The sequence below is a fragment of the Hipposideros armiger genome, unplaced genomic scaffold, assembly GCF_001890085.2.
Source record: "Hipposideros armiger isolate ML-2016 unplaced genomic scaffold, ASM189008v1 scaffold_668, whole genome shotgun sequence".
Lineage (NCBI taxonomy): Eukaryota > Metazoa > Chordata > Mammalia > Chiroptera > Hipposideridae > Hipposideros > Hipposideros armiger.
In genome coordinates this window covers 291,218-305,591 of record NW_017732018.1, presented here as the reverse complement: position 1 = coordinate 305,591, position 14,374 = coordinate 291,218, and the positions used below count along the sequence as shown (strand labels likewise).

The 14,374-nt window shown below is 39.6% G+C and overlaps 1 protein-coding gene across 1 annotated transcript in view; it reads left to right on the top strand.

The window, feature by feature from the left end:
- TRPM3 (transient receptor potential cation channel subfamily M member 3) overlaps nucleotides 1-14,374 on the top strand; it is a 536,483-nt gene that overhangs the window by 458,232 nt on the left and 63,877 nt on the right. The window contains exons 20-21 of the mRNA XM_019626368.1: nucleotides 834-1,085; nucleotides 7,295-7,469. Coding sequence (XP_019481913.1) covers nucleotides 834-1,085; nucleotides 7,295-7,469 — 427 coding nt within the window. The remainder of the gene's footprint in view (nucleotides 1-833; nucleotides 1,086-7,294; nucleotides 7,470-14,374) is intronic.

Sequence of the window (14,374 nt, the reverse complement as noted above, 5' to 3'; positions counted from 1 at the left end):
GTTTGGATCTTTCTCCATTCGTAATAGAAGCTATCCGAAGCTTTCAGCATTCAATTATCATAATTTGCTTTAGTTTTTATTTTAGTTTTTATTTCATATACCTCTCAAGCCTCTCTCTTTTATAAATTGAAATATAATTTACTTGTAAGAAAATGAACAACTCGGAAAGGGTACATACAGCTTGATGAGTTTTTACCTACTTATGTACACAACTGTGATTACTGTCCAGATGGTGGCTTAAGTTTTTAAAGACCATTTTGTGTGCTGCTCAGAGAATGGACTGAAGTGGGGTGGGCAACTATGGCAGCAGGGGTACCAGTCAGAAAGCTGTTGCAATCATCTGGGAGGTGTGATGGGGCTTCAAACAGAGTGGCAGCAGTGGAGGTGGTGTGAAGTACTTGTGTTTAGAAATAGAGGTGACAGTGCATGTTGATGCATAAGATGTGGGTGTGAAAGAGAAGAAGAAAAAAGCCCTCCCAAGTTAGTGGTCTGAGTAACTCAATATGGCGGCCCTGTTGACTGAGCTGGAGGAGGATTTCAGAGATGTACAGGGTGTTAGGGATCAATAATTTTATAGCAAAACTCTAATACACATCATAGAATTGTAAGGCAATCCCAAAAATCAAACTTATTGCTTATATTTGTGCCTTTAATATTTGCATCTGGATAACCTAACCTTTGCTCAGTTGTACATTCATAGCATGCGAGTATTTGTGTATACCCAGACAAACAAAACAACTACTGATGTCAACTAACAAACCAAGCACTTTCCAACTGGGCTGAGAAGATAGACCGAAATCCTAACTAACCCCACTCTCTTTCCTACCTTTTAGATTCTGATGTCAGAGCCAGGGAAGTTGCTACAGAAAGTGAAGGTGTGGCTGCAGGAGTACTGGAATGTCACAGACCTCATAGCCATCCTTCTGTTCTCTGTTGGAATGATCCTTCGCCTCCAAGACCAGCCCTTCAGGAGTGATGGAAGGGTCATCTATTGTGTGAACATCATTTATTGGTACATCCGTCTATTAGACATCTTCGGCGTGAACAAGTACTTGGGTCCATATGTAATGATGATTGGAAAAATGGTAAGCAGTGTCCTCTGATTCCATGTAATAAATTCTGAAAGGAGGAGTGGTGATAATAGGAGGAGGGAAATAATTCATTTGGGCCTGCTATCAAGGTCTAACTGAGATGGCCCTGGGGATGTTTTATTTTTTTTAATTCCTTTTGAGTGTTCAGGATTTTGACTATCTCTATATACTTAACTGGAGAATTAGTCATCACTCACCCATTTACTGAAAAATATATAAAGATCATCTATGGGGCTGGCCAAGTGGCTCAATTGGTTAAGAGTTGGCTTAAGAGAACAACCTCTGAGCAACAGGACCGCCAGTTTGATTCCCACATGGGCCAGTGATGCTGCGCCCAAGTTGAGCTGTCACTGAGCTGCCAAAAGGTGGCAGGATGGCTCAGCTGATGTAACAACAAGATTGCCTGTTCAGTGGAGGGCTATGCCCACCTGCAACTAAGACTGAACTTGGCACCTTGAGCTGGGCTGCCGCCCATATAGATAACTCAGTGGGTAGAGTGTGCGCTTCTAACAACAAGGCTGGTTCGACTCCCACATGGGATGGTGGTTACGCCCACCTGCAACTAAGATGGAACACAGCACCTTGAGCTTAGAGGCCACAAGCTGCCGCCGGGCAGCCAGATGGCAACTGTACCCTCCACAACGAAGACTGAAGAACAAACACTTGGCTGGTCCCCTTCCCCAATTCCCCAACACTGTTCCCCTCCCCAAATTCCCCAATAAAAATCTTAAAAAATATATATATCTATTTTGTGCCACGCACTGGATTAGGAGTTGGGTATGTAAAGGTGCTCATTCCATGAGCTATTTAGATTAAAGAAAGGTAAGTAATTATCATACAGGGTGAGAATGTTATAATAGAGATATGTACAGAGTACAACAAGAGCATAGAAAAAAGAACGCAAGTCAGGGAATGTTTCACATGGAGGTTGTATTTTAGCTGGATCTTGGAGGAGGAGTTGAGTCTCCACTCCAAATTTGAACAGATTTTCAAGATTTTTAACATTGCTTTTTTTGTTGGTTTGTGTGTTTAAATGAAGGGCTATGAAATGCCTTTCCCTAATACAAAGGGAAGACAAACACAGTTTACTTTAATTCAGTTCTTAGGTTATATTTGAATTGAGCATTAAATGCTATCAATACATCATCTGCCTTGTTACACTATTGGAAAATGATGTCTGTTAAAAACTAGGTTCCAGAATGATGCCCTACTTATCTTATTCTTTAAAAAGGAACCCCAAGTGGTACACTCATATGCTACCCCACAAATGGCTGTGGACTTGTTCCAACACTCCTTGACCACACTAGTTTCCAGACTTTCTCCATAAAGACTGAGCCCTAGAAGGACAGCATTAGTTCAAACCTGAGAGGATACAAGTAAATCAGCTCCCTCTCCAAACTCACTAGAGGAAAAATACGAGCCTGATGCCTAGAAACTGGGTTCTTTTTTTTTTTTTAACAGTTCCTCCACTTTCCTAAGTGTATCCTCTACTACTTCACCTTACAGGACATATGTGGAAAAGCCAAGTATAGCCATCCTGCAATGGCAAACACCTCTTATTGAGAAATCTGTTTGCTAATAACCTCCACTCCACTTCCATTTATGAGCTGTTGAAACCAACAATTGGTCAATAGATGTCCTTTATCATCCTCACTCAAGTTTTATTATATACATCATTGTTGCTTACCTTTCAGTCAGCAAATAAATATTTTTATTATTATTATTAAGTATTATTGTGTGTATATGTAACGCTACTAAAATGAATCTTTAAAAACCAAGGCTCTTCCTACAAAAGCACTGACAAACTCATGCAAAAAGAGGGAGAATTTAAATCCAAAAGGAAGGGGCTGTGACATCTTGAACAATTCATTTAATCTGTTAGAAACTCAGTTTACTCATTTCTTAAGTAATTACAATAAATGCATATCTTGTAAGGTTGTTTGATGATTATAAATATCATATGTACAATAGCCAGTGGCGTCTGGCTCATAGTAGCTAGTTGATTGTAATTCTGCTCTATTTTGTACAAAAGCTTGGTGTTTATAGCACCAGCATCATTTAGAGAAAATATCTCAAACCCATTCTATAGAGGAGAAACTTAAATTCAACAAGCTTGAGTTAGACTGAATCCCAAAACTGAATCCCAGTTCAATTGGGGATTTTTGGAAGTCCCCAAAAGAAATGCAAAAAAGAAAAAAGAAATGTATCTTACTCTATTATAGTCTGTTATATACTCTTTTTTGCACTTTAGTACTGAATTTGAGATTGTGGTGAAAAGTCCTATGTCTAAAAGCAAAGAGTCTCAACTTAGAGTGTATGGAAGAGATTTAGGAGAAAGGATCTGTGGACCCTCCATCCAAGTTATATATAAAACTGTGTGGGTATATGAATTTTCTCAACAGAGAGCACAAGTTTCCATGAGACTCTCAAATGGATTCTCAAATGGACCCAATGAAAATAAAGAACTGTATCAGATGCAAAATAGGCCAAGTTTTCACCACCTGACACTATTGATATCTGGGACTAGATAATTCCTTGTTGTGGAGGCTGTCCTGTGCATCGTAGGATGTTGAGCAGCACCCCTGACGTCTATCCACTAGATGACAGTAACTCACACGCATGCTCACATACGCACACACAACAAAACTGTCTCCAGACGTTGCTGTATGCCCCCTGGGGGGCAAAACTGACTTCTGTTGAGAACCACTACATTAGGCAATTACATAATCTAATTGGTTGTTTTTTCTAATTGAGCGTTACCTTGTTTTATTTCAATAAATAAAACCTGAAAAGACCCAAACAAACCAAATATATTACTTTAAAAAGGTCGGGTGGCATTTAAATACTTGAAATGACTAAAGGCAAACTAAAGCAGTAAGATTATTTTAAAATCCATGTCTATCATTTTAATGATGGCATAATTATCCCCAGTTTTTACTAGAATTAAACTTTACTATGGAGTAAGCGAGAAAGATATACTGCATTTTCTCTACCTTTTAACTTGTGAATGACTTCACTTATCAGCCAAGAATAAGTAGAAAACGGGTATAGTTGGGAGCTTTGTTCTCCATGGGGTTTTTAAGGTAATTGGCTCAATAACTGAATCACTGATTCAGAAGGTGGGTAAAATATGTCTATAGAATTTACCAGGGAGCCAGATGGACTGCCAGGCTGGAAGCTTAACAAAATATGCTCAGATGTGATTATACTGAAAACCCCTCAACGTTAGACAGTCCCTATTCAGTACTAAACAGCCAAGTAACTGTGCCCTGTAGTCTGGGGACGGATAGCTACTAAGATACCTGAACACAATATTGATCTGATATGATTCCAATTGATCTTTAAATCCAGGATCACTTTCCTCCATATTCCACATCTCAATGGAATTTTCTGAGCCTAGTACTAAGCTCACTTATATAATGCAGAATAAAAACAACACACTGTCATTTACTGTGTGCCAAATACCATGTCAGACATGTCATCATCATTACAGCCCCATGAAGTATATTTTAGTGTCTTCCTTTAACGGAATCAACTGAAATAGGGCAAGGGACAAAGGCAGGATTCAAACTCCTGTCTATCTGACGCCACAGCCTAACCTCCTTCTAATTCTAATAATAATAATACATTAATATATACTGAGAACTACCCACATTGTTTCACATATTACCTCATTTAATCCTTACCAAAACAATATGCATTATTGTTGTTATTATTATTATCCCCATTTTGAAAATGAAAAAAAAAAAAGGATTAAGCAAGGCCGCCTAGCTATTTTTGCTAACAGAGCCAAGATGAAAAACTCAGATAGTCTGACACCTGAGAACACATGCCTAACTACTACAGTATATATTCTCCTCTATAGAACATAATCAAAGAATTATTTACAAGAATGAGACAGAATCAGCTCTCTTAATATTGAGCCAACTGGACACTTTAGCTTTGAAAACAGAGGTAGCCAGCCCTAGTTCTCACTAATAATGTTCTATTTCTGTATTCCACTCTCTCAGATTTTGGCATTTGTATGGAAACTAAGACTTCTTTGAAATATATGAAGTCGAATATTTTGGAAGAATGTTCCTTCTCTTTAGTTATTTTGACACTTTGGATAAATATCACAATCATTCTGAATGAAAATAATCCTGAGAAATTAAACTAGAACAGTTGCGGTATTTACTAGCTGTTTTCTTGGGTCAGCCTAGCTCCTAAATCTCCTAAGTACACACCTTCCTCTCCACACCCACCTTTTAGTCAATCTAAATAAATATAACATGAAAAACCCATTAGTGTTTCTTCATTGGTAGAACTTTTTGTAAATAAATAATGAAAGAATTTTACAGAATAAAAGAGAGGATGAGAAACAGATACATGTTTCCTATACAATTGTTTCAACACAGCTTCCTTGCTCATTTTAAGAGAGTTCTGAAACCACTAAATTGTGAAAGGAATAACTAATTAACTAGCATATATTTTTAAGGACATTGAATAAATATAAATTAATGTCACTTTTTTTTAAATTCTTATTTAGTTTCAAAGTCAGACAAAACTTCAGAGATGGATTTTGAAGTTGCCTTAAAAGTTGATTAATTAACCTAAAATGTATTGAGCCTCCAGTGCCCTAAGGCAAACAGGAAGGCTGAGATGTTTTAACTCCAATTAACAGGCACCATGATATGTATTCTTTTAAAATAAAATTTTAAATTTAATTTAAAGCCTTTATTGTCATTGTAAGATTATAATTAATCTTTTTTTGTGTGTGGATGGGCATCCCTTCAGGAGGTTTGATATCTAAGAAAAGGTAGTCTTTTGTATTAGATGGTTTGATATAAAGGATAGAAACTAATCTCCAACTAGCTTAAGCCTGGGAGGGATATATTGATTTATAGCAGGGCGTGATGGAACTGGCCTTAAGGGTTACTGCAGTCAAGTTTTCAACCACTGCCAGGACTTGCTGTCTCTATAGAATATCTGCTTCATTCACTCTGATCATTAGTTGGGGACTCAGCCTCAGACACTCTGAATTCACATCATTACAATGAGAGAAAGGAAATTTCTCTGTAGGAAGTTTCTCTCTCCCAGCTTCAGTTGAAAAACATCCAAAGAAAGGATTCTGGTTGGATTCTTATCACATGCCTACTTCCTATCAGTGTTGCCAGAGGGTGAGGTACCATGATTAACCTAGCCTTGGAAAGACACCTACCTTTGTGGCCAAAATGGATGGGAACTGTTTCTAAAAGAAAGAGGCAATGGGTTCTGGACAGACAAAACAATAATTATTACATCCTCACCTATGTGTGGTAATAAAAGGAAAGTAATTTGAGAAACAGATTCCCAAATAACATGTATCATGAAAACAAGCAAAAACGAAAGGAATAAAGAGGGACAAGAGATAGCATTGGACTTGAATGCAGTCAAGAGAATTTTATAAACATGTCAAAATGAAAATCCAACGTTTCAACAGAAGGCACAGGAACGGGCTGTCTGATTCTAATGCCTATGAAAACACCCTTCATAACTGATAGGATACACTGCAAGAGAAGTAAGTACACAAAGAGTGGTTCTCTGAGAGACTGATTTATGGTAGAATACCATGCAGTGAGGTGGACCACAAGAATAAGATGGTATGTGATGGAAATTTGTTGCCCTGGCTTTGTTTACAAATGATTATAATCTTGAGCTTTCCAACTCTTCTAGCCTTTCAGAACTTAGAGAATTTACAACATTGCAATAGTTCTTGGAATATTTCAGCTATCCCAATTCCAATTTTGCTAAGAAGAAAGAGACCCAAGGAGGGTGTTTGCCTCCCCCAGGTGCGGAGAAAAAATTAGTACTGAATTCCTATAGATACCCAACTTTGTGTGTTATCTGACTCCCATGACTAGTCTTGACTAGGTCCCCTAGATAGCAATGGAAAATGAAGGGGTTTCATTATACATGTGTTTGGGTTTGTTTGGGGTTTTTTTTGTTTGTTTTGGGGGTGGGGGTTATATGATTTTTGAATTATTGATTAGATTTTGTGGACACTGGCTTTAATAGACCAAGTTGTCCTCTTATATATGGACACAGTTCCCTATCTAATCACCCATTATCAGCGTTATGGAAAGTGAACCTCCTTCAAAGGTTTCTATCAATGTCAATGTCATAGGAACACTGAATGATGTGAGTTTTCTTTTGTTCCTCCCTCTGCTTCCCCACCCTTCCAGATGATAGACATGATGTACTTTGTCATCATTATGCTGGTGGTGCTGATGAGTTTTGGGGTCGCCAGGCAAGCCATTCTATTTCCCAATGAGGAGCCATCATGGAAATTGGCCAAGAACATCTTCTACATGCCCTATTGGATGATTTATGGGGAAGTGTTTGCGGACCAGATAGACCGTAAGCAAGTTTATGATTCTCATACACCAAAGTCAGGTATTTAACTTCAATTGGGTCATATCTTTTCCAAGTTCATCTGTTTGTTCTCAATAAATGGCTCAAGATAGAGGACCGATTCCTAGCTTATCTTGGAGAAAACACACACACACACACACACACACACACACACACACACACATACACACATACACACAGGAGGTGAATATGCAATTTTAGCAAAGTAGTCCTCGGGTGTTTCTTCAGGTATGTCCTTTCTGTGACACGAATCGACATCTGGTGTGCCAAATTTGATTAAGAAACAAACCATTAAAAAGACTGAAATTCTCTGGGGACTCAAAAATCCTAGCACCATGTGTTGATTATTTCAATATTAGTAATATATTACATCACTACTCCCCACCCCTATCCCAGCCTGTAAAAAATAAATTCCTTGGGTTTGACTTCAGAACAAATAAACAATTCTCAATTTCGCCATCAGAATTCAAGAGGGAGGGCCAACATCTGCATGGTGTTTTCCTTGCGCTGGAAACTATTGTCCAGCTCCCTTTCCCTCTGACTCAAACTATGTGCTTTTGAGACTCAAAAGGAGCTAATATTCATTGCCTGGAAGTATGGAAAATGCCTTAGGTTATAAGCTGAGTTGCTTGCTGGAAATGCCAAAAATAAAATAGTATCTATATTATGAAGTGATTCAGTGTGGAGAGTGAGCGCCAGCAGGCCTCTGATGTTTCAAGCACTAATAGGCACTGATTCTCTATAATAAACACTCCTCTTGTTTAGAGTGTGAAGATAGTTGTATCCTCAGAGTCTGTTCCAGAATTTTATTTGAACCAAATGTGAGGGCACACCAGTCATTGGGAAGTTGTTTGGTAAGAAAGCATCAGGAAAGAAATATCTTTCAGCGTGGAGGAGCTAAGTCCCAGGAACAATGCTGTCTCATTTTCCCTGGGGAATTTAGCTCTAGAAATAACACCCCTCCAACGTTGTTGAATTAACCTTTTTTTTTAGATATTTTTTTGCTGACAAGCCAGCCATCCGAGCCCTGGACTGTGAACCTGGATTCGGGTTATATAACCAGGTAGTTGAGCTTATTAAAAGCAGGAGTGGAGACTAGTCAGCGTCCCTCTTCCCCCACTGCCAGGCCCAGGTAGGACTGAGACCAGGACCTAAGGACCAGGCCTGGGGAGAGCTTGTGTTCCCTGGCAACAGAACATACCACCATGTCATGTTGTCTTCCGTGATTTTGAACAAATACCCTTTCCTTCTCAAAATGAGTTATCTGAGGCAACAAGGGTTTTTGGAACACCTAATTGGAACAAAATATCCATTTCGTGAGACTTAGCCAACTCACTAAGGAAGAATTTTAACTCCATCTCCCAGTTGAATTATCTTTGCTTGACGTTGTGCAGCTTTCACCAAGACAGCTTTCCAAGGACTGGGGAAAACTCTTTTGGAATCCTCCTTTCAAATGGTCCCTAAAGGCAAAACAACACTTAAAAAGCCCACCTATGAGCATGCTCCTTGGAGACTAAATGTACTGTTTTCCCCCCAAGAAATTGCTTTGCACTTACATTATTTTGCCTTTTTTAATTTTCCTTTTTTTTCCCCCAAAATGAGATTAAGCCCCAGGGGTGTTTTGACAATGCAACACTTTGGAATGGGAGGAGGGAGGTGCAGATCTGTTTTATGAATGGAATTCTGTCTGTCCCTCTACAAGTGGCCATTTATTGATGTTGTACTATGAACCCAGCCTAGTGCAACAAACACCACCATCTGGCTGAATAACAGGATCTATTATTGTCATTTTTAAAAGAAGGGCTGATTGTAGTTTAGAACTTGAAACCCCCCCTGGAGACAGAAGAGAGGTGTTTTGTGTGAGTGAAGTAGGAAAATAGATTTCCCACATTGTTAATTAGATCTGTGGTGCTCTACCTGTGTGAGAATAAATTTCTATCCCAAATCCCATTATGTAACTGGCCCCGCCTTGAATGGATGCAACCTTCATGACACCCTTCCCCCAACCACTTACCTTCCTTTTTGATGTTCTAAAATTGGCTACAATGGCAACCACTGTTCTAAGCTAAATCAGCCAGTTTTCTGTCTAGAGTGCTAAAGAGTATTTGTCCTTTCTCAAATGGGTATAGAAGGCTGTCCCCAAATCTGTTATCACATTTGGCCAAGGTCATTGAACACCCCTGTCCTCTAAATGACTGATTTTCATGCTGTGGCACTGGGTGGGCCCACGGGGGTTGGGTGACTGCCCCACCTAGTCCTTCAGAACTGCCCAGGAGACCCACGTACCAAGCTATTTGAGAAAGGTACAAATCGTTTATGCTGCCCTGCGGTGTCTTGCCTCCTTTCTGTGCTGTGTCCAGGTTGGTTTGTGAAGCATGTGTTCAGGCTGATCAGATCTCATGTCCACCTGGACCCACAGCCCTGCCCAGGGCTTGCCGATCCCATCCTGTGGATGTGCCCTATGTGGGCCTCTCTAAGGCCTTCTCCTTCACACACACCTTCTCAGAGCAACTCATTTCTAACATAATGCACGCGCTCCATAGCTAACTCTCTGTTTTTAACTGCACAATTGCTGAACTCATTTCATGTTTGGGGAAATGACCTTTCTTAATTGAGATGAATGTATATAGATGTATAATGGGGCCCTAGGGGTGCGTTATTAACATCTGTCATATACTTCAAAAGGGAGGACAGCTTTAATGTCCTCATTTCTGGGGGCCAATGTTACCGAACTACAGATTTTTTATATACATTCCATTTTATTTCTTGTAGTTTCTCCTAAACCCAGAGACTATCAATAAGGCCAAAAAAGTTGGGATGAGACTTATACGGTTACTTTCCAAATGTGCTTACAGACTAAAAGCAAAAGCAAAAGAATGGAGTCACTGTAAACTTACAAAATAACGTAGGTGCTTTTTACCTCTAAACCAGGTTGGGTTAACACAAATGATAGTCTGACCTTAATTCCAATGATCTGTAGAGGCTAAAATATTTGCTTTGGTGTCAGGAGCAGAAGTGAGTGCAAGAATATGATTGGGAGCAGCAGATAATGAAACTGGGGAAGGGACAGTAAGTGTCCAGGTCTGCTTTGCCTGGTCAATGCACCCAACTAAGTAGCTCAGGGGAATGAACTTGCTATTGTTGTTCAGTGGCTTTGTTTTTGTTTTGTGTTGTTGTCAAATAGCTCAAAATCATCTCAGGTGTTTACGTTATGCATAATGCTCACCTCATTATATACAATACGAGGTGACTTGGGCTCCAGGGTGTAAAATGCATTGCAACCAAATGATGACTTTCTTTTGGGCATCTCATTAAGGTGCCCATGTTGTATGGCTTCTGAGAGCTGGTCAAGGTCCCACTGGAGCCTGAGTGGAAGGAAAGTCACTTAGAGAAGCAGCAAAATAAATTTCCAGCACATTTATGCCAAGACCAGGGCAAAGCTAAAATTAGATGGACTCTATGCCAGCTGAGAAATCTGACTCTTTTTTGGTATGTGAGGTACCTGGAAGTATACCTTTGTTGGCAGAGATGACGGGGTGTCTCTGGCTTCCTCAAGCCGCTGAATGAATGAGACTACTCTTTATTTACAGGGCATCCTTGTGTTGCCTGTCGTACATACAGATTCTCTAGGCCATACCAGGACAGGAGGAAAATGAATCATGCTCTTGAATGCATTAAATCAGGGTCTAAATTTAGTCCTTCTTTCTGCCTCTCTGAGTATTTTTACAAGTTTGGGTAGTTATATGAAGGCATTACTTTTTACCATGACAACTTATTATTTGGCCATTTCTACTCACTCTAAATTAGCCAGTCTACTTAATGCATGGGTCAAATGTTTTATTTTCTCTTATTGCTTAGGGCTTTTCCATCTGAAATTAGTTGATAATCTGGAGTAAGGAATTTTTTTGTACTTGTTCTTTGTTTTGGTTTGGTTTGGCTCTATTTTATTAATTAAATAATTAGTACAAACATTTTGCTATAAGAAAAAAAGTCTTGCTCTTTTGTACCCTGTTGTTTCTGTAATGTTGACTAGATTTAAAGGGTTGTTTTTCTCAGGAAACAAGGATCATGTATGAGCATGTAAGCTAAAATACTTTCCTGCATTACTTTTCTGCCTCAGATGACTTGTTTCTCACATCAGGTGTGGAAATTAGGATAACTCAAGGCCAGTCTCTAAAATATGTCTGCTATGATGAAACTTAGAAAAGCATGAACAGAGAAGGTGGCTGTTGTTATGCATTTCAATTGTTCGACTCCAGCTCTGGAAACTCAGGGCTCTGCATCTGTTTGGTATTCAGGACTGACCTTCTCTAATGCATTCAGAGCACACTAATGCCTAACAGCTATAACATGGGGAGTGTTGCCTGACCAAAGAAAGTATTTTGGAAAGGAAAAAGTTGAGACAGTGCCAGCTTTTAGGAAATGGGGGAATTGTTTTGCTGTGTTTTGTTTTCACAAATTGCTAAGGAAGCAAGCCAATGTGAGGCACCACCCCCATCTTCTGTCCCTGAAAGTCAGCTTACATTCCAGAGAATACCTACTTGACTTGTTTACTAATGCAAATTGAGGTTTAGTGTGTTTACAAACAGCAGAGCTATCTGCGCACAGGCCTTTGTGATGATCGCTATGCTGTTGTGATCAACATTTGTTCTATTATCATAATGTTCATTTAGCCTTTGCTCACAGGTTGGGCTCCATTTTTTATTTGTCCACTCTTCACTCAATAGATATGTATTTTCTTCCTGACACAGAAGTACAGAGATGCACATGACAGAGACGCTGTCTTCAAGGAGTTTACATTCCAGGAGAGTCAAACTGATGTTAACAGTATATATGTGGAGATGGAGCCCCAAAAAGAAAATAGCCAGTTCTTCCTGGGGTGAGAGTAGGGGCATAATAGATGATACCTTGCAAAGAATGAGAAGGCTGAGTTGAGCCCTGAAATATGAGCAGATATTTGCCAGACAGAAAGAAGCAGAGGGATGTGAAGGAGAAGAATGGCATTCCGAACTGAGACTTAGCATGGAAAGTTCCAGGCACAGCAGGTAATTTAATATGGCTGACTGTACATGAAAGGCAGGAGGCAGGAAGTAGGAGAGATGGGCCTGAAGAGAGAGACAGGAGCATAGATCTCAGAGGACGTATACTCCATGCTCTGGGTCGTACCATGGTCTGATATATGTTTTAGTCAGAACTATCAAGCAAAACTGTAAAGGGTTCATAAAAAAGGCTGAGATGGGAGGTGAGAGGATATTAGCAAATGCAATAGCACAAAGGGTGGAAAAGATAAGCAACATGAGATTTTAGGAAGACAAAAGTCAGATGGTGCAGAAGGTTGTAGTGGGGGAAATAGATGGGGATTTAAGATGGAGGAGTTGAAAGTCACTCCAAGGTTTCTGGCTTAGTTTAAAAGGTGAGGTCATTTACTGATATAGAGAACCTGAGAAGAGGAATGATGGGGGGAAGGAGATTTGTTCAGTTAGCTTTGGACTGAGTTTGAGGGAATTCTAGAAAAACCATGAGGAAGGCTATTTTGTATATAGAACTCTGGAGCTAAGTAGAAAGAGCTGGACTGGAGATATATACAGTAAAACCTTGGATTGTGAGTAACTTGGTTTGTGAGTGTTCCGCAAGATGAGCAAACATTTCTAATACATTTTAACTTGGTAAACGAGCGATGTCTTGAAATAAGAGTAGTTTGTTTCCGGAACGAATTATGCTCGCAAACCAAGGTATTACTGTTTTGGGAATCAAGGATATAACTACCAGTTAAAGCTGGGGGCTGTGTGAGCTTGCCCAGGAAGACAAGTAGAGAGAGAAGAGAAGGCCAGAGCAGAACACTGAGGATAAAGGAGTCAGTAGTATCAAATGTAAGATAAGAGTCCAGTTAGGTGAATATTTAGAAGAGCCAATTCAGTTAGACCTTTAGGAAGTCACTGGTGACTTTGGCTAGAGAATAATCATTTCAGTGGTGAGCGCAAAAGCCAATTACAGTGATTTAAAAGTAGATGAGCAGCAAGGCAAAGCATTTACTAGGGAAATGGGAGAGAAACTATTGTATATATATGGGGGGGGGTCAATGAAGTGGGGCTTTGAGAAGAAGAGCACAGTAGTGCCCTGTTATCTATGGGGGGAGATGTTCCACGGCACCTAGTCAATGCCTGTCTGAAACCGCAGATTGTCCTGAATCCTTATGCATACTATGTTTTTCTCCTATACATACATACCTATGATAAAGTTTAATTTCTACGTTAGGCACAGTAAGAGATTAACAGTAGTCACTATACAATAGAACAATTATAACAATGCCCTATAATAAAAGTTATGTGAATGATCTCTCTCTCTCTCAAAGTATCTTATTGTACTGTACTCACCCTTCTTTTTGTGATGATGTGAGATGATACCATGCCTACGTGATGAGATGAAGTGAGGTGAATGATGTAGGATTGTGAGGGAGTAGCGTTCGGCTACTAGGCTACTCTAAGGAGTACTTGAACACAAGCCCTGTGATAACCAAGAGGGCTACTAAGTGACTAAGAGTCAGGAAGCATATAGAGTGGATACGCTGGATTAAGGGATGATTCACACCCTGGGTGGGACTGAGCAGGATGTGAGATTTCATCATGCTACTTAAAGCAGCACACAATTTTCAGCTTATGAATTGTTCATTTCTGGAGTTTTTCATTTAATTTTGTTTGGACTGCAATTGACCACTGGTAACTGAAACCTCAGAAAGCAAAACCTTGGATAAGGGGCTCTACTATAATGCTTTGTAATCACTACTCAGAAAAGTTGCTGACTCAGTACATATCCAAGCACAGTTAGATTGTCCATTTTCTCAATCAAGACCCAGTAGCCCTGGGCCGGCTGAGTGGCTCAGTTGGTTAAGA